The following is a 27,597-nucleotide window of genomic DNA, read 5'->3' on the forward strand; positions in this document are numbered from 1 at the left end:
TTGCCTCTCTCTCTCTCTTTCTCTCTCTCTTTCACTAGCTCTCTCTGTCTTTCCCTCTCTCTCTCAGACCCCCACACACACACACACACACACACACAAACACACACACAGTGACTCACAAAAAATGCCACACTACTGCAGTTTCCTAATAAGGGCATAGATATAAACATTTCCCCCCACCCTGGGGAACAATAGGAGGAGACTCCTCGTCATCAAATGGCATCCTGCATCATTCCAGCGTTCCTGTGAGATCTCCAGAATAACGCTCAGCTTCCCCAAAACGCATTCCTCTTCAAACAGGTGAGGTGACCTAATTGCTTCTCCAAATAGCCCTGCTGTCAGACTCCCATTAAAGTTAACGACCTCATTATGATCCTGTGATCTTCATCGCTTCCAGGCAAGGCGAGATGAGGTGGCTTCACACGGGGATACTTCTGTCTTCTCTTTTCCACGTAACATGGCAGAGGCTAATGTTGCCAGATATCTCAGCCAGGGCTAAACGGCAGTCTGTCAGACCTAATGGTTTTTTCACACTTGTTAAGCTGATCTGTGCGAAGCTCTGATCTGTGGCAAGAGATGCCGAGAACAAACAAACGAAGGCAGTCGGTCACAGCTAGTGCACACACCCGCAGACATCATTAGGGGATGAACAAGAGGGGATGAAAACAGATTTACTTTATTTCACTCCATCATTACAGTCATCCACACAGACATTGGTCATTAGTCCTATTGGTGATTAGTGTGACCATGGATACAGCCATGTGCAAGAGAGAATTAAATAAGATTTAGGCCTACATTATTTGCCTGTGTAAATACTGTACATTCATCCACAGGGTTACTTCATTCCCATCTAAGTACCGCTGCTATATTATCTGTTATATCTTTTCATTTAGCAAAGAAAGATATTCTCAATTGTGGCCTTTTCCAAGACAAAATAGTGTGTCTGTAGTGCATATGCAGTATCTGGGCCACTGGTAAAAGATGATTGAGGACTGCATAATGCAACTCCGGGACATTGAATCCATTGGCGCAGGAGCATCAGTAGCCTCGCAGTGTGTGCATCTCTGCATTACTCAGTAACTGAACTGTGTGTGTGTGTGTGTGTCTGTGTATGGGGAATGAAGCAGAGTGTCAGATGAATTAGGTCAGGTGTCCGCACTGCTGCGAGAGGAATGACTGAGTAGACAGAGAGGTAGAGCAAGGACGAAGCCACCCCATCCACATGCCCCCGCCGCGGCATCTCTCTCTCTCACACACACTCACACACACACACACACACACGGACGACGCCACCGCATCCACAGGCACCCACCACGCGGTGCGGCATTCCATATTCAGGGCCTGTGTTGGTGGATTCCTGCACACATTTTCAATGTCACACACAGAAGCAGGGAAACGGGATATCCACACACACACACACGACACACAAACAAATGTTGACACCTCTGAGAAACACATAATAAATGAAATAAAGATCACTGAAAAAAGTTTTTATTTATATTCAGAGAATAGCTGCACAGTTTCACAGGGGAATAACATTAAATGGGGTGTTGAGTATTATGGTTGTGTTGTGTCGTGTAGAGGACGGCGCTGAAGTTGAACGAGTGGAGAGAGGGTGCAGTTGTCCTGAATTATACTCTCTGGACACCGGAGGGAGTGGCAAGTGGGTTGGAGGCTGCTGAGAGGCGGGTCGCAGAAGGTCAAGCTGACTCCAGGGAGATGCTTGAATGCCCAGGCCCACTTCTGTCCGCCTCAGCGCAGCGCCTTATTTGTCCGGTACTGGGATGGCACGTCCCAGGTGCTAGACAGAGGAGTGGAGTGGAGAGGAGAGCAGAGCAGAGGAGAGACTCACAGCTTAACCAGCCACTCAAGAAGACAAGCAAGTCTTCGCCCCCACAAACACCTTCACACGAGTATTCTGGTGTCCAAAGGTGCGAGAACTAAGACTGCCTGATTTGAAGGTAAGGCATCTGGCTTTGTTTATGCGATTGATATCGAGACAGGGAACAGAGAGAGAGAGAGAGGGACTGTGGGTTGTTGTGTATTAATAATTCCAAATAAAAACAATTGAGTGTGTGTGTGTGTGTGTGTGTGTGTATGAGAGAGAGAGAAGTCAGTCAAAAGTCAGAAAGAAACAACCTTGACTGGTATTATGGGACTTAGCACTCAAGGCAAAAATGCATGTGACCTTGTAATCTTCTTAAACATTTCCAGTTTCAAGTGGTGTAACCTCAGAAGTGTGCGAGGAGGAGACGCTCAGCCTGAACGGGCTTATTTCAAATTGACTGTGAAAGTTCATGGCACCGATTAGGTGATTCACAAAAGGCTGTTTATGAGGAAGAACAAACACACCGCTTGTCTAGCAACGCTGTAATCCTCTCGGTTTTTAAAACCCTGCTCTTGACTGAAGGCAAGCTCATCAAAGATGTGTAGAATTTCTATCTCCACAACCCACCCCTCACTTCCCTCTGGCCTTGCAAGTGTTTGTAGGGTTCATGGGCACCACAGTGTTTGAAGTTGGAGGTGACTAACACCCAGCGTTGCTGTTAATTATTGGCTGAAGTTTAGCATGCTGAAAATAGCTTGAGGAATGTTTTTTCCATCATTAATATGCCTCTATCTTTCGGCTGCTGCTTAAGAAGTGTACACTTGTAGAGTTATCCCACTAACACACAAAGCAGGTATTTACCTATCAAAGGGCATCAGTGAGTGTGTTTGTACAAACCACAATTCTGTCTCCGCTTGACGATGTACTTATTTTGGAATCAGCTGCTTAAGGAGTCGGGTATGACGGGCTACCCAAGAGAAGAGACTCTACAAGACGCTTACAGACACACACCACCTTGAGTGATGTACTTTAACATCTGCGAAACAAGGAGCTCGATGACTCATATGTCAGTATGCATCACTTCCTACCATGATGGAGACAGAGGGAAGCAAAGGCACCAACTGCTATCTCTGATCTACAACTGTTACATACCAGTTGCAATGCACCAAGTAGATTTTCAACATCATCCTCTGTGTTTTTCAAAGTTGAAGCAAGAGAAAGTCAGACTTTCTTCATTAGATGGATTATATTAGTTAATTGCGTGATTAATTGATGATTATGAAATATTGTCAAGTTTAAGTGTTTAAGTCTTCAGAAAATGTTGAATGAAAAAATAAAAAAGGATCTCTCCATGCCCTTAGAGCCCCAATCAAAGCTAGTTACATCACCAGTCTTGGCAGCACAGCTAAAGGTCGAAGGTCAAACAAGTTGCCATGGCAGAGGTCATCCAGTCCACAGGGGGCGTGATGGAGGTCCTATCAGAGGCCCAGTCCAGCAGTGCCATCAGGGAGAGCTTCTCTGAGGTGAAGTCCTCAGCAAGCGTCTCACAGCACTTTTCTGAAGTCCAAATGACCTCGTCTTCATCCTCATCCTCTTCAGCAATGTCTTCCTCCACCTCCTCATCCTCCTCCACGGTCACCAAAGTCCGCAGAATTTCCCAGACATCCAGAGGCGTTGATGGTAAGCCCCAGAATTTCTCCCAAATGTAATGCAAATATCCATCTGTGTGAAATTGGATTATCTCCTTGACTTTTTCTCAGTTTCCTCAGGGATTAATGTAGTTCCTATCTGCCATCTGTAATATCCTCCATTGGTAGGATTGATTAGAGTCAGGAGCTCTCTGAACCTCACCATTGATCAGCTGAAGGCTCTGAAACAAATTTCCACAAATGAACTGACATTTAAACACCAGCTTTCCTAATTCACTAGAGTGAAAACCAATCAAAAAGTTTTCATGACAAAATGTTAAACTGGTGTATGTGTGTGTGTGTGTTTGTGTGTGTGTGTGTGTATGTGTGTGTGTGTGTGTGTGTGTGTGTGTGTGTGTGTGTGTGTGTGTGTGTGTGTGAACGTGCGTGTGTATGTATGTGTATGCGTATGTATCTACAGGCGCAGAGCGGACAGTGGTCCAAAGAAAGACGTCTGCCATTGTAGAGTCTTACAGCCAGGTGCAGAAATCCTCTACGATCCCTCCAGCGGAGTCCATGCCAGACTTTGAGCTGAAGCCTCGTCCAATCACTGCTCAGGAGGGTGAGTTGTGTCCAGAACATAAGACCCAAGCATATTTGGAAATAAACTAAAGTAACATTTGCCATCTCATTTCTAAACCTATTTCACTGTGCGTTGACTATCAGGTCCATTGATTTGTCTATCACAGAGCACTTACTTGAGCATATTTACAGCATTCCAAATTTAACATTCATACTTAGTCGATTTTTATACCATATTTTTACAGCCATGTGTAATTGTCTAGAAAGTTGCACAGTGTCAATCCCTCTGCTTGCTTCAAATGTCAGCTTAAATAAAGTGTGAAGATAAATAATTGAATTGCTACTTATTGAACTTATTAATTGAATTGCAAATTACCTTTATGAAGACCTGCTATTCCAGCAGTTGGGTACTCACTATTGCATTTCATATTTCATGACTCTGTGACTTTAGGAGACAAGGTGTCTTTTAAAGTGAAGGTGATAGGGAAGCCGAAGCCAACAGTGGCGTGGGTGAGAGAGAGCGGCAAGCCTCTATCAGAGGGCACAACGACTTACTTTGACACCATCAATAAGCAGCATGTTTTAAAGGTGAGGCTGTTTCAAAGACCTACGAAATCTTAATAGTGACCACTGATGCGTTACGGACACAATTTCACGCTTCCATTGCATATTCGAGGTTATCACATTTTATTTTTCCTCAAGGCTTTAAAATGAGTCGTTTATAAGCGTTTCTGCAAGGAAGGACTTCCCAGGACTGTCCACATCAGCACATCATAAAACAGCTGTTATCTCTATTTACGAGAGACAAAGCCAACTTGATATGCACTGAGTTAACTTAACACTCACATCAAGCCTATCAAGAACATTCCTCAAGTGTTATGCTGGGATAAGTAGCGTTTTAAATCATCAGTTTGCATTCCGTGAGATGTGCAACGAGAAGATTTAGGTGCCCTTCTCCTGTTCCAGGCAAGTGTCTTCAAAGCAGCTGAAAGCTCTATTATCAAGCAATTAGCATTTAGTAGCTCAGCATATGCATACCCTGTAGGCCGGTTAAATTAAGCGCAAAAAACAATCACTTTGCGATAAAAGCATCAAATTTAGTAGGAAGGCTCACAAAGGTGGTCTGATCAGATTTAGGACCGTAGGCGCTCGGAATTTGATCCCTGGGGGTCATAAATGGCCGCTAAATATGGAATTTGTAATGGGAAAATGGATTAAAAGCTGCCAGAAACATAAAATGCAATAACATATTTCACCATAAATACATGTAAATATGAGCACACTTTCACATAGAAGGTCTTTAAACTTTAAAATATAAGATATGTTTTAAAAGTTGCTCCTGTAATACTAAATATTACAATATGGGTTAATTAAAATCTGTAAATTCATAGATAGATAGATAGATATACTTTATTGATCCCTAGGGGAAATTCAAGATTCATGTTATGTGATGTGAATGTCATATTATGTGATCAAAATTAGACATCACAATGACAAGTGATTAAGAGCTGATGTTTGTCTGGTCTCTACCAAAGCAATTCACAAATGGTGATACAAAAAGGTCAACTGTTTTTAAACAGCTGACATGGAAAGAGACACACAGGCTAATCCACCATGGCAAGGCTCATTCGGATTAGTTTTTTTTTATTTTTTGTCTTTTTAATGTAGGCCTGCATAACAAGAAACAGAACAAAGAACCAGTAGTTCAACTCTTCAGCTGTTGAGCTTTGAATATTAACACAAGATTTAATTAATAACATAACATATAAGATTCTAAAATTCCATGCTGAATTTAATGACCACTTTTGTCTCAGTCAAGAAGCAAAAAAATGATTTTACACACGCTTTACACTCTCTGACATTCTCCCTCACATAAACATAAAGCAGTACACTGCAGTGATGCTGCTCTGCATTTGCATTTGCTACAGCTTTTGTACATTTGCAGGCAATAAGTTCATAGCAGGCTTTAGATGCTTCAGCAAGTGAGGTCCAGTATGGTTCAAAACTGCCATCCTCTGTTTTGACCCACCCCCATTTAGATGGACGAGGCAAATGAGGAGAAGGCAGTAATACTTGGCCCCAAATATGACCACCCTGATATGTTGCCTTTTTCACATGCTGTTCAAGAGCTGCACTTGGAATTCAGCGAACACTGTGCCTTTTTGAAAAAAGCTTTTTCCTAGACGTGTTCACGCTCTCACATGTACTGGTTCTGTCATACAGCAGAACTGTGAATCTTTCAATTGTCTCTGATATATGTGTGAGGGAATATCAGATGGATCACAGCTCAATTCCAACAATGCCTGAGTAAATTTGGGGAGGACTTATGTTGCCCATGCTGTTTTTTTTCCATAACCAACAAAGCTAGACACTGATTCACAACCAGTCAGAGCATGAAACATTGGAAGTGCACGTGCCTTCTCAGGACTAAGGCTGTGTGCAATTTCATGTGCTGCAATGTCACCAAGGCGTTGCACCACAGAAACTACCAGCACAACGACATCTGTATCAACAGTTCGAATCATGACCTTTTGATGGCCATTCTGCGCTGCATGAGATGCATGCAAAATCATCCTGCTATCTGCTTTCTCATGGTTGCATGGAGATAAAGCACATGTGTCAGACAGCTGTGGCTTGCAGAGGATGTTACCTCCCTGAGTAATGACAAGTTGCTTCTCTCCATCATCAAATGACTTTATTTTGATCCACCCTTAGAAAGCTCTGCCAGTTCGCTGGCAAAGCTGCTTCAGCACATACACGCCTGCGGATCCCTTTACCACACTTTGCTCTTGCAGTGCCTTTGATGGAGTCTGCAAAGTACCTGTCCTATACCAAGTCAACACGTCACAAGTTGATTTTTGATGACACAAGGAAATATAAAGAAGGAACACTGTTGCTGCGAGTTTTCATAGAACTTGTTTGGAAGACCTTCAATTTATTGTGACAAATGGGATCATAAATAGATTTTGTTCTATTGACTAGGCGATCGAGTGTAAATGCCTTGAATTGATCTTGTCCAATTTGATGAACATTCTGCACAGTCTTTATCACACAAGGATCAGCTATTTCTTTTGAATCAAGCACAAGTGTAGGGTTTGTTCATGGTGATGCCTAATTCTGTCCTTATGGCCACTCTGATGTGCCTCTTCAAATTCTTGGATAACCCTAGCCACTTCAGGCCACCACCGCAGTGCACTAGGATTGCCTTGCAAGCCAACGGCTCCACCATCCCCCTTCACACGGGCATTATTCTGCTCATGGGCTTGATCGATGGGAATTGCAGAGAACACTCTCTTCGACTTCTGCACAACAAAATCGCCAGCCAAGAACTCCTTGTAAACTTGTGGATGCTTGGTGGGGAGCTCTGCCGTGTCCCTCAAATGTACCGGAATCCATCTGGCATAATTGGTATGATCATGGGCGAAAAACCATGGTGTGAGGTCAGCCAAGGCATCAAGATACATGTTAAAAGAACCCAGCCGCAGAGACCTACAAAGATCAAAAAAGACAGCTCAAGTTCCATAACTGTGGCCCAATACTGAAATGTGGGACTGTATCTTTTTGCCTCTTGCACCATTCATCAAAGCCCAGCACATGAGCAACATGGGCCACTTTTAAGAAAGTCAGCTGTGCCTGTTGTGGTAATGTCTGCTTGAACAAGAGCCTCTACCCAACCACTTCCTTGCAGCCAGTCCCCTAAAGTCCTCAAGAATGCCATCTCAATGTGGAGACCCCCAAAAAGAATGACAATTTCACCATATCTATTTGGCCACTTCCACTGTATTTGCTTGGCCACGGCAAATAGGCTCTGGATGCAAATGATTAATTGCATTTCTGATGACATCCATTGAGTGCCTGATCATTGCAACTGTGTGTAATATCTAATAACTTCTAGTCAAGGTGAGAGCATTTGAAGAGCAAAGAATTGACTGAGATTAGCTTTTGGTGGTATAAACTAGCCGTACAATAGCACAGAGTTACAATGAAATAAATAGGATTTTTTTTTTTTTGAGGAATTGCAGCTAGTTTAGATAACCAGCCTAAATGAAATTCTGTGGAAATGTACACCTACTTTATTTCACAGAATCCTAACTCTAAATTCCTGCAGACTAAAACCTATTTGATGTTATATTTGCCTGTCTGAGTTATGTTTGCTAATTTGAAGTATTAGCCTACACTATTTTTACTGAGTAACAGTGAGAAACACATTCAACTGACTTTGCCTTTATCGCACTTGTAGTCAAGAGTAAAAAATCCCACCAGTTCCCTAGATTTTAAAGAGAATAATATACAACTGTGGCCACCACAAGATGAAACCTACTGATTGAATAAGGAGGAGTCACTGACAAACTACCAAGTAAAAATGATGAGTATTAATATGCAATTTAAAATTTAAAATACATTTAAAAAAGTACATCATTTCTGATAGATAACATAATAACCTATTTTCCTTTTTGTTTAAAAATGAACTGGATTGATTGATGACCAAATGTGGATTTTGTGCAAATGTGTTTGTTTATACATTTTTTTATTGTTAATTTCTGTCATCTATCCATTATGACATTATGAAATCCATATTTGGCTGCCATTTTCAGTTTTTTTTTAAAACATATCTTATATTTTAAAGTTTACATGTGAAAGTGTGCTCATATTTACATGTATTTATGTTGAAATGTCTTATTGTATTTTATGTTTCTGGCAGCTTTTAATTCATTTTCCCATTACGAAATCCATATCGGGCGGCCATTTTTCAGCCGCTATGGCCCCCAGGGGCCAAATTTTGAGCGCCTACGGTCCTAAATCTGATCAGACCCCCTTTGTGAGCCTTCATACCAAATTTAATTTCGCAAAGTGATCGATTCTGATGAAAATCTGCGCTTAGCCACCCCACTAACCATCTGTTCCATCTAGAGGTGGAGTGCAGCAAAGCCTCAGCACTGCACTGCCCCCTTGTGTCTGATGAGGGAAATGCATGGAGTGAAATCTAAGGTGCTGTGATGATTTCTTTTTCACAGATCAAACCCTTGTCTCTGGAGGATGCTGATGTCTACAAATGCGTCGCCTCCAATGATCATGGAGACGCCGTGTACGCCGTGTCCCTGGTGGTGACTGAGAGTAAGCAAGAATGTGTGTGTGTGTGTGTGTGTGTGTGTGTGTGTGTGTGTGTGTGTGTGTGTGTGTGTGTGTCTGTGTGTGTGTGTGTGTGTGTGGTGTGGGTGGGTGGGTGGTTGTGTGAGTTTGCATTTGTGCCTGTGTGTGAGTTTGTGTGCATGAAATGTACATTTACAAACACCTTTGCAAACATTACCTTTCTCATGAAAACATGTTTGTAACTCAGATCCAGCCATGGACTTCAAGAAGATGCTGAAGAAACGGTGGGTAGGGTGTACTGTACTCTACAGTCCTCTCACTGGATTTATTAACCCACAAACAGCCATTTCAAAAATCACATTTCTCCTCTCTCAATAGTTAATTGTTAACTTTACTTTAGGGAACACATGTTAGGCATTTATGAATAAGTAGGCATTCATGAATTGTGGCCTACTGGTTAGCGCTTCGGACTTGTAACCGGATGGTTGCCAGTTCGAACCCCGACCAGTAGGAAGCGGCTGAAGTGCCCTTGAGCAAGTGTGTGCTTCACCTCACTGTGTGTTCACTGTGTGCTGAGTTTCACTAACTACGGATTGGGATACATGCAGAGATCAAATTTCCCTCACGGGATCAAAAGAGTATATTATACTTATACTTAAGTATTGTGTGTATGTATTAGTGCTCAACGAGGTCTGTATGTGTCATTACACATTCATTACATTCATTCACATTCTTTTCAACAATTTCTTATTCATACTGAATAGGTGATTTGTTCTTGGTAAATTCTTAATAAACAGCTGGTTTGTCATGATCTAGATACAGTAGTATGACTCAAAATAGAACTATTCTGTCACTGTAAGTCCCATATTCAGACAGAGAATTAGGAGTCCATAAGCTCTCTAATTTGATCCATACTATATACCCCATATAGCCTTAGATCAAGACCAACTAGTTGCTCATTAAGGATTTCCCAAGAAGAAATGACCTATTGGCTAAGAATAAGATAGTGTTTAATAAACATCCAAAAGGCGTGCCGTGCAATGATGCTTAATACAGACCTTGTTGAGCACTAATACATGCAAATATTAGTTATTTATTAATGCATAACATGTGTTCTCCAAACTGAAGTCTTACTGGTACTTGTTACATGCAATAGAGAGTAAGCATATAACGGTAGTCATTTCAACTATAATGTGTCAAAATAAATCTGACGCTTTGGCTCTTGATCCTCCTGGCTGGCCAGGAATGTGCAGACCCTGAGGAGAGAGGAGAGGAGGCCTCCCACGGAGGAGGAGATGCTGAAGATCCTGGCGGGAGCCGACAAGAAGGACTACGAGCGCATCTGTGCTGAGCATGGCTTCACGGACTTCAGGGGCATCCTGAAGAAGCTGAAGGAGCTGAAGAGGAGAGAGGATGTGGAGGTAGAGAATCTCCATAGACAGTACTGCTGTTCACTGGGCGCTTAGAGAATCTCCATAGACAGTACTGCTGTTCACTGGGCGCTTAGAGAATCTCCATAGACAGTACTGCTGTTCACTGGGCGCTTGACTAGTATCACTATCACTATGAGTAATCATTCTGTGTTGTTTTTTTTTAATGTATTTTAATGATTACTTTTATTAGCTATTCCTGTTTGCTTTTGTTTATGTAAAGCACATTGAATGTGTATGAAATGAGCTATATAAATGAACTTGACTTGACTTGACTTGACCAGGGAAGGCTTCCATCTCAATGGGGCAGCAACCCAAAGACCACACATGCACAGCATGCAGTTTGGTTAGACCATGCCGTTTGTTTAACACAGTTAGTTTAGACCATGCTGTTAAAGGTCTGTTACGTTTGTCAGCATTTCTGTATCTCCCAGACAATGTATTGAGTGTAAATTCAGTGCATGTCCTAATATGTGTTGTAGGTTTTTTGTTTTGTTGTAATGATGGTTTGCATGTGAAATCACCAAACAGATGGTCAAGATCCTGAAACCCTTGCAAGATGTTACAGCAAAGGCTGACTCCAATGTCATTTTTGAAACCATGATGGAACTGAAAGACCCAAACATCAAGATGCGCTGGTTTAAGGTAAAAACCTTGCTTTTATGTGTGTGTGTGCGTGTGCCTGTGCGTGTGTGTGTGTGTGTGTGTGCGTGCGTGCGTGCGCGTGTGTGTGTGTGCGTGTGTGTGTGTGTGTGTGTGTGTGTGTGTGTGCGTGTGCCTGTGTGTGTGCGTGCGTGCGTGCATGCGTGCCTGCGTGCCTGTGTGCGTGTGTGTGTGTGTGCCTGCGTGCGTGCGTGCGTGCGTGCGTGCGTGTGTGTGTGCGTGCATGCGTGTGTGTATGTGTGTGTTTTTCCAAACACACACCTGTACTTGCTGACTCAGGACGGAGAGTTGCTGCGGGTCCAGTACTCCCTGGGGAAGTACGAAGTGAAGCAGCTGGGTACCAAGCACATGCTGTGCATCGCCAGCGTGAGCCTCAAAGACACGGGCACCTACTCACTGCAGGTCGGGGACAAGGCCCTCAACGCCAAGCTCACCGTCATAGGCAAGCACTCGCATGCAAATGGACCACCCATTATTCCCTAGCAGTGCATATTTCAGCGTTTTGTGAAGTCTTTGGGTTGTAATATTTCTTGCAGAATGCTATTGTATTTTAGTGCAGTGCTGAGCTGGTGTACCTACCTGGTGTAGTGCTCTGTGAGATTAATTGTGTTTTAATGTTCTGTAATCTTTCTAAAACGGGTGAAGTGCCAAAGGTGCTGTCAGCAACCAATTTTCTTTCCTTAGGAGACTCACCAGAGTTCAGTCTGCAGAGTTGCATGCCAGGCACTGAAATAAAGCCCAGAGGAAATCCACACTCGCTCTTTCTCTCCTGTCATCTTTTACTTCATCTTCCTCTCCTCTCATCTTTTACTTCATCTGTCCATTTCCCTCTCTGATCTACTTGCTCATCTCCTCTCTCGTCTAGACGAGCCTTTGAAGTTTGTGTCGGACCTGAAGCCCATGCGCGTCACCGAGCGGCAGACAGCCACGTTCGAGGTGCGCCTCTCCAAGAAGACCGACGTGCCGTTAGTGTGGAAGTGCAAGGACAAGGAGCTGAAGAGGGATGAGAAGTACGACATGTCCGTGTCCGAGGACGGCTTGACCTACACACTGAGGGTCAAGGATGTCCGTCCAAGCAACACAGGAGACTACACCCTGAGCCTGGGCGACCTGACAGCCACTGCACCCCTCTTCATTGAAAGCAAGAGGCTTTAATTTCCTCCCTAGTTTTGCGTTATGTCCTTGATTTTAGAGACACAACGTTACTTTAAATCTAAATGAGTGAAAGTTTGTTTATACAGTATGCATTTTATATTTATATGCATGTCCTGCATTATAATGCATGTATATGCATTTTATTCATTCAAATGCTACTTCAATGTCCTTCACCTGCCTCCTCTTTCGCTGACACCCTCGTTCCATCCTCACAGGGATTCCCATTAAGTTTGCGTGTCACCTGAAGAACGTTCGTGTGAAGGAGAAAGGCAAAGCACGCATGGAGTGTGAGATGAGCTCGAAGGACGTCCACATCAAATGGCTAATGGACGGCCGTGACATCACCGACAACCCACGCTACATCTTCGTGCGCGAAGGCAAGCACGCCGAGCTGATCGTCGAGGACTGTGACCTGGCGGACGGCGGCGAGTACAGCATCGTGTGCACGCAGGACAACGATGCCCAGGAGTACGTCAGCTCCGCCAACCTCACTGTCGACGGTAGAGGACCAGATCAACTCAAAGCTCCTTTATTTAAATAAGAAAAAAACCACCGCCACTGACTGTTTTAAAACATGTCAGTGTACAGTTAATTTGAACCAGGCAGTTATCTGTTTTAATGTTAGTCATATGTCCTTTGTTCTTGTGTCTCTGTGTGTGTGTGTGTGTGTGTGTGTGTGTGTGTGTGTGTGTGTGTGTGTGTGTGTGTGTGCAGAGAGGTTTGCCTCAGTGACAAGCGGCCTGTCGGACCTGCAGTGTCCCACGGGTTCAGGGGCCGAGCTGTGTGTGGTTCTGAACGATGAGAAGGTGGATGGAATTTGGCTTAAGGATGGGAAAAAGGCAAGGAGGACACACACACACACACACACACACACACACACACACACACACAAACACACACACACAAACACACACACATACACACACACACACACAAACGCATACACATACACACACACACACACACACACACACACACACACACACACACACACACACACACACACACACACACACACATATTGTATAAACACACACACACACACACACACCACACCCCTCCTACACAGCATTAGACAACATCCACAGGAATCCTTACCACACGGCTATTGTATGTCAGATCTGTCTACAGGTATCGCTTACATGACATGCAATGTCCACTCATACATACAGTGCAGTAACTATATACCCCAGGCAGGTGAGCTGTAACCACATCTCAGCATCCAATATGGTGTAATTATATCTGTCTAGCCGTGGTCACCTTAGTCACGACTTTATAGTTGTGACTTGTGTTACACAAGTGTTAACGTCAAGCATGCACAGATGTATAGCTTATTGTGGTGACACAATTATGTCACATTGTTATCATTTGGGGAGATAAATAGATCCTCCATATCAGTTTACTCTTCTCCTACCTGCTCATTAAATGGCTGTTGTTGTTAAGGCACAGAGCACTGCTTAATCTCTGAAGCGGTGACATGACTTTAATGAATGTAAATCTCCGGCAAATCTTTTACCTATTGGCATGACGTCAAGCATCGCTGCTGAGGTTTTCTTCTAAATCCTGCTCAACCTTCACAAAGGCTACACACTCCCCTGCTATTTTCTGTTTTAATCTGCACCACTGTTCATGCGATTTTTTAATTGCTTCTTGATGGGAAGTTGAATTCGTTTAGAGTGTCTCAAACTTCTTGTATAACTCATATGCTCATAACTCCCACCTGCAGGTTGATCAAATTACATCGTTACACCACAACCACTAATTCAGGCAGATTTACGCTGTAATATCACAAGGGCGAGTCTGAGGTGAGGTCGGGCTGTTTCTCGTTTGTCTGTGCAGGTGTCGGAGCTGAGCGGGGTGCAGGTGGTCAAGCAGGGCGCCGTGCACAAGCTGCTCTTCAGCGGCGTGGGGGACGAGCACGAGGGCAAATACACCTTCAGGGCCAATGGGGGCTGACAGCGAGGCTGTGCTGGCCATCGCAGGTAGGCTGGACGCAAAGAGCATTACGACACCAGAGCTGCAGTGGTGCCCGAGGTGTATCAGGGACAGTAAACTACATACTGTTTAGGGGCTGTTCAGGTTCAGGTTTATGGCAGGGATGGACCCCCAGGTCATGGGCTGCTGGGCATGGGAGTGCCTCTGAGAAATCTCTACATAGTGATGAGGAAATGTAGACATGCATACATAGGGTGTTGGAACATTGGGGGGAGCCAACCGTACTAATGCTCTTTCAGACTGTGCTGCCTTGACAGCAGTTTGTGCAAATGATGACAACTATTGTAAAAGCCTTGGGTACTCTTAAATGCTTAAATCTTGAATCATTAAAATATTCAACATGAAGGGCTCCTATGACCTTTGCAATCATGAGTCTCCTGTGGAGGCATCCCGATCATTATCATAGGCAAATCATCTTGCATCCACTGGGTTAGGATATGTGAATATGTAGTGTCAAGTTTATTACAACTTACACATGTGTACACGTGATATGTGTAGAGTCAGGATTAATAGACTTATATAAGCATGACGCTTATGTTGGCATAACTGAACTCATTAAAAGCAACAAGATGATATGAATGGGTTAGGTTTTATGTGCTAAATCCTCCTTTGTAGTGCATAATTCAAGGCAGACACCACATTAGAACGACCCTATTGGTTGCTCACACATTCACATTGCTACCATCCTTGCCCAGATCCTCCAGTCATCGACACCACCATGCTGGAGGTGCTGTCCAGCCAGCCAGTGACAGTGAAGGCCGGGCAGACGGCCACCATCAAGATCCCCTTCCGGGGCAAGCCGGCGCCACGCGTCAGCTGGTACAAGGACGGCATCGAGGTAACGGAGGATGCCCGTACGACGGTGGAGCGTGGTGCTGACCAGAGCACGCTCACGCTGAGCCACTGCGTCAGGGAGGACAGCGGCGCGGTCATGCTCAAGCTGAAGAGCGACTGCGGCACGGCCGTCGCCAACCTGCACCTCAACGTGGTGGGTGAGTACCACTGCAACCTGAAGAGGAAGGCCTGTCCCAAGGACAACACACATAAACACACACACACACATAAACAAACACACACATAAACACACACACACATAAACACACACACACATAAACACACACACACATAAACACACACACACACACATAAACACACACACACATAAACACACACACACACACATAAACAAACACACACATAAACACACACACACATAAACACACACACACATAAACAAACACACACATAAACACACACACACATAAACAAACACACACATAAACACACACACACATAAACACACACACACACACATAAACAAACACACACATAAACAAACACACACATAAACACACACACACATAAACACACACACACACATAAACAAACACACACATAAACACACACACACACACACATAAACACACACACACACACACACACACATAAACACACACACACACACACATAAACACACACACACACATAAACACACACACACACATAAACACACACACACACACACATAAACACACACACACACACACACACACACACACATAAACAAACACACACATAAACACACACACACACATAAACACACACACACACACACACACATAAACACACACACACACATAAACACACACACACATAAACACACACACACACACACACACACACACACACACACACACATAAACACACACACACATAAACAAACACACACATAAACACACACACACACACACACACACATAAACACACACACACATAAACACACACACACATAAACACACACACACATAAACACACACACACACACACATAAACACACACACACATAAACACACACACACATAAACACACACACACACACACACATAAACAAACACACACATAAACACACACACACACACACACACATAAACACACACACACATAAACAAACACACACATAAACACACACACACACACACACACACACACATAAACACACACACACACACACACATAAACACACACACACACACACACACATAAACACACACACACACACACACACACACACACACATAAACACACACACACACACACAGACACACATAAACACACACACATACACACAATACAATATGAACAAACACACACATAACACACACACACACACACACACACACACACACACACACACACATACACACAAACACGCAAAAGTGAACAGTGTTTGAGAGCTGCAGCTTTTCTCGGCCTCCAAAACATGCCATAAATTTGGCATGTCCGACCTGCCTTTTACATCTCATAGCCTAAATACTGTATAAGAGATGTACTCAAAAAGCCACAGAATATGGGCTTAAAGCAACCTAATAACTTGAAATAACGACTTCAAACTCATGGTACACTGAATACGGAGAATGAAATCTCTGACATCGTTCATACATGCCCAGAACCACATAACCGGTTCCATGTCTTCCAACTGAATGATCATGTTAATTTGCCTACTGATGAGCAGAAATTCTCAAGACAAATAAGTTGCGTAATATCGAAGGGAATGTGCCAGAACAACAATACTCAATACACAGAATGAGCATTGCCCAGCAACATTGCTCAGACAGGTGCCTTGTGTATCATCAGCTTTGGATGACACATATACATCACAGTTGTTCCAATGTTTTGCCAAAAACAGTTAAACTGTAGTTAAGGAGTGGGGTTGGTGTGAAGGAGGGAATTGTGTGTGTTAACCATATGACCATGGGTCATGTAGTTTGGTAAACCAGACCCTGAATCTTTCAGATTGGGTTGGTGTGAAAATGGCCCAGGGGAGGTGTATATGACCATGTGTGTTAAAACCAGACCCTGGAATCTTTCAGATTAAGGGTCTGGCCACGAGTAATGAAAATGGCCCAATTCGAGGGCGTAGGTTTGCATATGGACCATAGGGTCATGTAGCCTGGTAAACCAGACCCTGGAATCTTTCAGATTAAGGGTCTGGCCAACAGTAATGAAAAAATGGCCCACCCGAGGGCTTAGGGTTTGCATATGGACCATAGGGTCATGTATTTGAAACCAGACCCTGAATCTTCAGATTAAGGGTCTGGCCAATTTATAATGAAAATGGCCCACCCGGGAGGGCGAGGGTTTGCATATGGACCATGGGGTCCAGACCCCTGGAATCCAGATTAAGGGTCTGACGGAAAATGGCCCAATCTTTCAGGACCATAGGGTCACAGCCCAGACCCTGGAATCTTCAGATTAAGGGTCTGGCCAAATGGCCCACCCGAGGGCGTAGGTTTGCATATGGACCATAGGGTCATGTAGCCTGGTAAACCAGACCCTGGAATCTTTCAGATTAAGGGTCTGGCCACGAGTAATGAAAATGGCCCAATTCGAGGGCGTAGGTTTGCATATGGACCATAGGGTCATGTCCACTCCATACCAATATTTTCGGATAACAAAATGATCCCTATCAATATTTTATCAAGCTCATTCATATTATTTTTGATGTGAAGTTGTATTCATTTACGTGTCCTCATAAAGTGTACATCTCCAGGACAACCAGTTTATGTCCCTGCCCAAGCTGAGCCCAAACCTACGCCCTTGGTGTGTGTGAGCAACCTACACGTTACTCATCTTGCACTGGATCATCTTCCTGAATCTCAATATTCTTTCTTATCACAACAAGCCTGGGCAAATTCACATCACCAAAAGTATTGGTTTTACCAAAAATATTTGCCAGTATTTTTAAACTACAAAAATACACACTTTAAGTATTTTGATACAAAATACGCAGCCATTTTTTCAACCCAATAAAATACAAATTACAAAATACTATTTCGTATTTGAAATACGTATTTTAGATACTTGATTATCCCTGTTTATGCATATTCTATTCAGATTAATGGTGTAGTGTAATAGCGATCAGTATCATGTTTTGTGGCATGTACAGGGTTTGATGTGGGTAGTTGTTAGTGGCATCAGTTGAGAACCACAGCAGTGCATGTTTCTGACTGTCTGTTGTGTTGGGTGTCAGACCACCCAAAGCCTCCCCAGAAAGTGGACATCCTGGAGAACTCGGCCAAGTGCGTCACTCTGAAGTGGAAGGCCCCGCGAGACAATGGGGGCATGCCGGTCACGGGCTTCGTGATCGAGAGGCGCCCGGCGGGCAAGAACTCCTGGAACAAGGTGGGCGAGGTGGACAGCCGCACCACCAGCTTCTGCAACGACAAGGTGGAGGAGGGCAAGGCTTACCAGTACCGCATCCGGGCGCTCAACTCCCAGGGCATGAGCGAGCCTCTTCTAACTGATGAGGTGTCTGCTGGGTCGCCTATCGGTGAGAGAGACAGAAAACGTGTCCTTCAATTTCTGTCTCTGTGTGTGTGTGTGTGTGTGTGTGTGTGTGTGTGTCGTGTGTGTGTGTCGGTGTGTGTGTGTGTGTGTGTGTGTCTGTGTGTGTGTGTGTGTGTGTGTGTGAGTCTGTGTGTGTGTGTGTGTCTGTGTGTGTGTGTGTGTGTCTGTGTGTGTGTGTGTGTGTGTGTCTGTGTGTGTGTGTGTGTGTGTGTGTGTGTGTGTGTGTCTGTGTGTGTGTGTGTTTGTGTCTGTGTGTGTGTGTGTGTGTGTGTGTGTGTGTGTGTGTGTGTGTGTGTCTGTGTGTGTGTGTCTGTCTGTGTGTCTGTGTGTGTGTGTGTCTGTGTGTGTCTGTGTGTGTCTGTGTGTGTGTGTGTGTGTGTGTGTGTGTGTGTCTGTGTCTGTGTGTGTTTTTTTATTAAGCCAGGATAACTGTTTATAATAAATGTTTTATAATATGCCAGAACAACTTTGTTTTCAAGAGCAATATTAACTGGATATAAAATGCATTGTTATTTCAGTTACCATAAAAACCTGTCTGTAATAAAAAAAAAAACAGATCATTGGGATTACTTTTCATGTCCTTTAACATTATAAAATCCCACTCGCCAGAGCCCCTGGCATGGCCTCTCAGCCTCAGATTGCAGATGTGACCAAGGAGGTCGTCACGGTGACCTGGGCCCCGCCCAGTCAGGACGGCGGAGCAGCGGTCCTGGGCTACATGGTGGAGAGGAGAAAGAAGGGGGGCAGCATGTGGATCCCCGTCAACAAGGAGCTGATCCAGGGTGTGTGTGTGTGTGTGCGTGCGTGTGTGTGTGTGCGTGCATGCACGTGTGTGTGTGTGTGTGTGTGTGTGTGTGTGTGGGTGGGTGGGGTGTGTGGGTGTGCGTGTGTGTGTGTGCGTGCGTGTGTGTGTGTGTGTGTGTGTGTGTGGCGCAGGTGTGTGCGATGTGTGTGCGGCATGCGTGGCATGCGCAAGGCGCGCATCGCGTGCGCGGCGGTGGTGTGTGTGTGTGTGTGTGTGTGTGATGACAGCAGGTTGGGAATGTGACCAAGGACAGTTGTTCTTGTGCTACTACTTGGAGTGTGGACAGATCTGTTTGGGGAAACCCTGTAACACCCAATGTCCTTGATAACTGATGTATTGCATAGCCACATGAAACATGAACTGAACAGGAGACTTGTAAACAGAGCTGCTTCTGGTCCCTGCAGACACCAAGTGCACGGCAGACGGTCTGATCGAGGGGACGGAGTATGAGTTCAGAGTGACCGCTGTAAATAGAGCAGGACCTGGGACCCCCAGCACTGCCACCAACCCAGTGCTGGCCAAGGACCCCATCCGTAAGTGCTCACAGTAGACAGGTGGAGAGCAGCAGTCAGTATGTTTCTCTGTCTTCCTTTAGACCTTTTCTTTCTTTCTTTCTTTCTTTCTTTCTTTCTTTCTTTCTTTCTTTTTTTATTCACTCTCTTTCTGTCAGTATGTTTCTCTGTCTTCCTTTAGACCTTTTCTTTCTTTCCCTCCCTTTTCTTTCTTTTTTTCTTTCTTTTTATTCACTCTCTTTCTGTCTCCATTACTCACTTAATCTGCCCTTTCTCCCTACCTCCCTCTGTGTTGACTCTCTAGTGTAAAAGGGATATGTGTCTTCAGTATTTTTCAGGGGGCGGCAGTGGCTCAGGAGGTAGTGGAGTCATCCAACGACCGGAGGGTTGCCAGTTTGAGCCCAACTCCTCCTGACCCAGTTGAAGTGTCCCTGAGCAAGACACTTAACCCTAGTGCTTCCCAGCCAACATGGGGGTGTGAATGGGTGAATCTAAAGGGCATGACATTGTAAAGCCCTTTGAGTGCTCGGAGGAGTGGAAAAGTGCTATAAAAATGTGGCCCTTTTATCATTTTCTCATTTCACTTCCTGCCTTTCCTTCTCTTTATTCTGTCCCTCTCTTTATTTTTGTTTCTTCCTTTCCTTCTGTTCTCTGCATAGGCGTCCCTGGCCTGGTGAGAGGCCTGCAAGTGACCGACTCCGCCACCTCCTCCATCTCTTTGGCCTGGTCCCCGCCCGAGCTGGGTGACGCCCCCTCCGGCTACATTCTGGAGCTGCGCTCGGACGACGCCAAGGAGTGGACCAAGTGCACCAAGATCCCCATCGTGGGCACGAGCTACTGCGTGGGCGGCCTGCAGGAGCGCATGAAGTACTTTCTTCGGGCCAGGGCGGGCGCCAACCAGGGGAGTCCTCGCCTGCCCCCCACCATGGAGCAGCATGCCCCACCAGAGTCCTGCCAACACACCCACCAGGTAATGCCAACAGCATGCCCTCACCAGGTAATGCCAACACACCATGCCCCCACCAGGTAATGCCAACAGCATGCCCCCACCAGGTAATGCCAACACACCATGCCCCCACCAGGTAATGCCAACAGCATGCCCCCACCAGATAATGCCAACAGCATGCCCCCACCAGGTAATGCCAACAGCATGCCCCCACCAGGTAATGCCAACAGCATGCCCCCACCAGGTAAGGCCAACAGCATGCCCCCACCAGATAATGCCAAAACAGAGTCCTCACCATGCCCCTACCTTGTAATGCCAACACCATGCCCCCATCCGGTAATGCCAACACCATACCCCCACCTGGTAATGCCAACATCGTGCCCCCACCCAGTAATGCCAACACCATGCCCCCATCCAGTAATGCCAACATCATCATCAATGTCAAGGCAGAGTCTCACACAAAAGTGAAGGAGAAGACTGATGCTACTCATCCTTAAGATTAAGGACCTGGACTTGGTGTTAACCATCGGTTGCTGGATTTAGAATTGCCACAAGTAAATACATTTTCAAGGAGGTAATGTGGCTTGGCGCAGTGTTTCTTAACTGGTGGGTCAGGACCCAAAAGTGGGTCATGGAACCATTCTGGGTGGGTCACGGAGCTGGGTGCAAAACACCCATTTGAAATGCTACCTTATCAGATCTAATATTGGAAACAAAGCACCCCTGTCAAAGACAAACCTGCCGAGTGCTTTAAAAGGTGACGTCAGGAGTAGAAGACTTCACAAATGTAATGCCAAACATCAGCATGTTCTAAACAAGTAGGCCTACAGGCACTTAGCGTGTCTTAACATGTAGCTCACCGAATCCGTTCGCTTCATTGCTAAAATAATATATGGGTCGCGACTTAATGAACATGGAAAATTGTGGGTCCCAAAGCCAGGCCAGTTAAGAACCACTGGCTTAGCGCACACAGTAGAGCTCACTTCATTATGCATGAATTGCAATGTTTTCAATTCCTGTGTAAATCCCAAAGTATCCACTAGGCCATCTTGAGAGTACATCTGACTTGTTGTTGTTGTTGTCATCACCGTCAGCTCCTCCCAGGTTTGATCTGCAGGGGAAGGTGAAGCACCATATTGAGCTGAGGGCAGGAGCTTCTCTCTGTATCCCCGTCACCTTCACAGTGAGTCCACATTCATCAATAATCAATAATCAATAATCAATAATCAATAACACAACAGGGACAGCAGCAGCATGGATCACATCGACTACTGTCACATCGACCGCATACAGAGCAGCTCTTATAATGACACTCACACATCTTACCTACTGTATCTCACACATAACACAGCAGCGTGGATCACAACGACTACTGTCACATCGACCGCATTCAGAGCAACTCTTATAATGACACTCACACATCTTACCTACTGTATCTCACACATAACACAGCAGGGACAGCAGCAGCACACATCACCTGCTGTCACAATGAGTGCACACAGAGCAGCTCTTGATAATGACACTTACACAACCTTAGGATGGATTTCAGTCAGCGCTAACCTACACAAAAACAAAACAGGAAGAGCAGAAGCTTGCATCATAACCAGAATCAGTTCAATCAACTAATTACCAAGTGTGCTCAGTTTTTTTATTTAACCTTTATTCTACCAGGAATAATCCCATTGAGATCAGAATCTCTTTTTCGGGGGAGTCCTGGCCAAGGCAACAGCATAATAGTTCCATATGAAAATATACAGTGTAAAACAGACAACATAAAACAGAAAAAGACGGTATACAATTTAACATCATCTCAACATGATCGCAAGCTGCGCTCGTTAACAGCGCATTTAGTGCTCAAATAGTCCTTTATCCTAGTTTTAAACTGTAGCATTGTTATAGGCAGTTCAGTCACACATGCAAGGAATCAGGTCCCAGCTTTTGGTGTCAATCACTCGACGATATCAAAGCAGGATACATAGAGGGTGGTTCAGAGATCTGGGGTGCGTGGAGTTGGAGTATGAAGCTGTGTCCCACCTCCGCAGGGGTCACCCCCTCCTGAGGTCACCTGGCTGAAGGACGGCGTCCCCACCAGTGGCCGAGAGGTCATCACCAAGAGCAACAAGCACTCGCAGTTCCTCATAACCTCGTCCCGCCGCTCCGACTGGCCATGCCTACCGCTATAACCCTGCACGAAAGCACGGAGAGAGGTCAACTACGACATCAACGTCCAGGTCAAAGGCAAGAGAGGCAGCCACGTCAGTCACACACACAACTCACAAGCATCCACCCAAACACACATACACTCTGTCACACACAATGATTCTCTCTCCTATGCATCAACCCACAACCACTCACCCAAAACCACACATATACTTTGTCACACACACACATAGTTTACTGTGTTTCAAGTTGGATCTGTCATTTTTTATTCTGAAAACACTCTTTATACATGCCTGTACATCTGTGGAGCATTTTAAGAGCGCATAAAGGGACCCCAAGTGAACACATGACTATATCTTGCTTTTAGCCAGTGCATGACACTCTACCCCTTGTCCACCCTTTGGTCAGATTTCCCGCGGCCTCCGCGGAACCTGCACCTGCTGGAGGAGGTTCCGAGCACGGTCACCCTGCTGTGGGAGCACACGCCGGACCTGGCCGAGGACCCCGAGGCCCACTACATCATCCAGAAGCGCGACGCCAGCACGGCCACCTGGTTCACCGCTGCCGAGCGCGTCTACAGCAACAAGTACACCGTCACTGGCCTGCTGCCCGGGCGCAAGTACTATTTCCGGGTCATCGCACACAACAGCATTGGAGACAGTGACCCTCTCGACTCGAAGGAACCTTTCAGTATTGCCAAAGAGAAAGGTAGGAATGGAGGGGGGGACCTTGTGTTTTTACTGCCAGTGTGTGTGTGTGTGTGTGTGTGTGTGTGTGTGTGTGTGTGTTTGTGTTTGTATGTGGATATCCAGGTGTGTGCATTTGTATGTATGCATGTGTGCTTGTGTGAGTCTTTGTATGTGTGTTTGTACTGTATGTGCACTGACTTCTACAGATAAAGCCTCTGACAATTCCCAAAAGTAAGTAGTGACATACAACATCTGTATTCTGGTCTGTGCATCATTTTCTAATAAGTTCTAAATCTTGAAAGAGAAGAAACGGCTGTCTGATTAAGTTACAGCAATAGCATGGTGAGGACTATGGGATTCCCATCTTTGCACTAAATGTACAGTACTCTGTAACTGTAGTGAAACATTCCAGTCTGTTCCTCTCTGCTCCTCACCGCCTGTTTCACACATGCTGTTTGTTCATAGTAAATAAGCCTATCCAAAAAATATGTTTGTAAGTACATGATTTATACTTAATAACCACTTAATTGATTGAATAAAATTAAATAATTTTCTTATTATAAACTATTATAAACTTGTTGCAAACTATTACAAAATGCTTTGTTCATCATTTGTAAAGCATTGTTCCTATCTTAATTCTCATAAATAAAGTATTTGTACACACAGTTATAAATGGTTTGTTCATAAGCCTATATCTAAAATATGTTCATGAATTATTGTTAATACTTAATAAATTATGCAATAATATTTTGTTGATGAAGTAATATTTCCATTATTTAACACTTGTTACATACACATGCACTAATGATTAGTTAGGGTGAAGATACATATTTTATAAACCACTTCCTAATACTATAATTCATGATTAACTCAGGAGTTACAAGTGGTTAGTTAATGATATTTTGTGAGCTTATCTAAAGTGAGGACTTTCTATGCCTTGCAACACATTTTCAAATGAGTTGTAAAGATTACATTCACATTCATTCATTTAGCAGACAAGCGACGTACACATGTCAATTCAATTAAAGGCCATTGACATAACAGTGAAAGCCAGGAATCGAACCCCCAACTTTTCAGGCTACTGCATGCTAGTCCAGCTCCTTATCCACCACACTACCTTGGCCGAGACAGAAACCCCTACAACTATGCAAAAGTTAATAATGGTTTGTTCATAGTAAAACACATATCTAGATTATATTTTTGAATTGACTGTTGTAATACCACTGGGCAGAGGTAGTGTAGTGGATAGGGAGCCGGGTTAACATGCAGTAACCCATAAAGTTGTGGGTTCAAGCCCCGGCGTCCACCAATGTGGCCTTGCCCTTTAATTTCATTGACATGTGTAAGTCGCTTTGGGTGAAAGTTTCGGCTAAATGAATAATTGCAAGGGTAAACTTTATAACTCATTTGTAAATGTGTTGCAGGGCATAAAACGTCCTCACTTTAGATTAGGTCACAAAATATCATTAACTAACCACTTGTAACTCCTGAGTTAATTATTAATTATAGTATTAGGAAGTGGTTTATAAAATATGCATTCTCACCCTAACTAATCATTAGTGCATGTGTATGTAACAACTGTTAAATAATGGAAATATTACTTAATCAAAAACATATTATTGCATCATTTATTAAGTATTAACAATAATGTATAAACATATTTTAGATATAGGCTTATTTCCTCTGAACAAACTATTTTTAACTGTGTGAACAAAAGCTTTACTGATGATAAATTATGTATGAACAATAAATTACTAATGATTCAAAGCATTAAATAATAAGTAACAAAGGCTTAATAAATGATGAATTGTGTGTAGTTATTATAAAGTGTTACCAGCGTGATCTCTCCCACCTCGGTGTCCTTCCTTCCTCCCCAGAGCCCTTCAGCTTGCACAGGAAGCCCTACGTGGCCAGGGAGCGCGCCACCAAGCCCGCCTTTGTGCTGCCGCTCAGGGACCACGCAGCGTGCCGCGGCCACGACTGCACCATGAGCTGTGCCTTCACGGGAAGCCCGGCGCCCACCGCCGCCTGGTACCGCGGCGACGTGAAGGTGTCGGACGGGCCGCGCCTGTGGCAGAACACGAGAGACGGCGTGTGCACGCTCACCATCCCCGCCTGCACGGCCAAGGACAGCGGCGAGTATGTGCTGGTGCTGGAGAACCCGCTGGGGGAGGTCAAGTGCAAGTGCAACCTGGTCATCTTTGGTACGTCTCACACACACACACACACACACACACACACACACACACACACACACACAAATACATAGACACATGCATGCACACACCTGTACCAAACGCACACGCACACAAACATACATAGAATTATACCATCAGAATGCACTTATCATAGAACACTTACATTTAATCATTTAGCAGATGCTTTTATCCAAAGGGACTTACATATTATATTACAAGGGTCATTGTTGCCAGAGCAACAATGGGGTTAAGTGCCTTGCTCAAGGGCACAACGGTGGAAGCCAGGAATTTAACCCACAATTTTTCAGGCTACTACATGCTAGGCCAGCTCCTTAACCAGTACACTACCACCGTCCCTACTAGAAGTAAACATTAACAAATACACATTGGTAATCTTATGCACACAGACTTTATATTATATTGCTTTGTGATAAGCACTGAGTTTTATCTGGGCAAATGAAAAGAAGTAGATTTTACCATATGATATGTTCTTGATTTTGACAGATAAGGATGACAAGAGTCTGCTGGAAAGTCTGACAGAAAGTTCTGGAAAAGCAAAGCACATCATGTAAGGATATTCATCCTGTTTATAATGTCCTGGTGATCCTCCATAATCACTCATGTTTGTTTGTGGTTTCAGATTAAAACCTGTTATGACGCTAGTATAAATATAGTTGGTTCTCAATGTAATTGGATCTTTGGTCCTTTTAATGTAAAACCAACTGATTTTGTTGTAAAACCATGAAATAAAATTTGTACTGGAAATGTATAGCGGAACTGCAGAACCTTGGTCTATGTCAACATGTGTGAGTGGGCCTTTAGCTCATTTAAATAAAAGATAAAGTAGTGTCAGTCAATTCATACACGTGCAGCTTTATGTCTCTTACTTGTACGCTAACCATTCAGTAAAACTGGGTAAAACAGGAAGAGAAAAGGAAGGCTGATTCAATTAAAGCCTTGCATGTACGGTAGAGTTGCAATAATATGTGTGACCACAAGAGGGTAGGCTAGTGGATGGGTGCCATAGACTATATAAGATGGGAGCGCAGTCTTCAGAGCCTAATAAAAATTCCCTCAGCGTGCAGTTCACTCAACAGTCCAAAGCTGGACCTGGCTCAAGCAATCCCGACCTCCACGTGCACACACGCACACACACATAGACAGACAGACACAGACACACAAACACACACACACACACACACACACACACACACACACAGACAAACAGACAGAGAGACAAACAGACACACACACACACACACACCACACACACACAAATGCACCCCTCCATCTCTTGGTGTCTCTTGATGAAAGTCACTGCTCTGCCAAAGGTGCAGAGGGTCCTCATCCATCCGAGTCCGTGCCTATTCACTGTCCTGTCCTGTCCTGTCCTGTCCTGTCCTGCCGCTGGTCTTGTGATGCCTCCTGAGAAAGCAAAGCAATGGTGGTTTTCATGCAGAGTACCACATCCTTTTATGGGTTGCCCTTTCTGCAGGAGGAAACAAAGACCTTCTTCTTGGCTACCGTGCACCAACACAAAGTATGCTTATTCACACCTCTTGTTCCTT

General features: G+C 44.4%; 1 protein-coding gene across 1 annotated transcript; it reads left to right on the plus strand.

The window, feature by feature from the left end:
- Positions 1 to 1,872: 1,872 nt before the first annotated feature.
- On the plus strand, positions 1,873 to 26,892 carry LOC125302826 (immunoglobulin superfamily member 22-like). Its single transcript, XM_048256144.1, is given in 24 exon segments — positions 1,873 to 1,961; positions 3,190 to 3,508; positions 3,938 to 4,078; positions 4,490 to 4,626; positions 9,054 to 9,165; positions 9,383 to 9,413; positions 10,373 to 10,550; positions 11,091 to 11,204; positions 11,502 to 11,664; positions 12,088 to 12,363; positions 12,593 to 12,877; positions 13,092 to 13,216; positions 14,217 to 14,324; positions 14,326 to 14,359; positions 15,068 to 15,364; positions 18,403 to 18,720; positions 19,331 to 19,501; positions 19,929 to 20,057; positions 20,696 to 21,006; positions 22,016 to 22,165; positions 23,025 to 23,220; positions 23,551 to 23,850; positions 25,709 to 26,035; positions 26,534 to 26,892. Coding segments are annotated over 23 exon segments (4,218 nt in total). The 5' UTR covers positions 1,873 to 1,961; positions 3,190 to 3,261; the 3' UTR covers positions 26,602 to 26,892.
- The last annotated feature ends 705 nt before the right edge of the window (positions 26,893 to 27,597 follow it).

The sequence above is a fragment of the Alosa alosa genome, chromosome 11 (genome assembly GCF_017589495.1).
Source record: "Alosa alosa isolate M-15738 ecotype Scorff River chromosome 11, AALO_Geno_1.1, whole genome shotgun sequence".
NCBI classification, from domain to species: Eukaryota; Metazoa; Chordata; class Actinopteri; order Clupeiformes; family Clupeidae; genus Alosa; species Alosa alosa.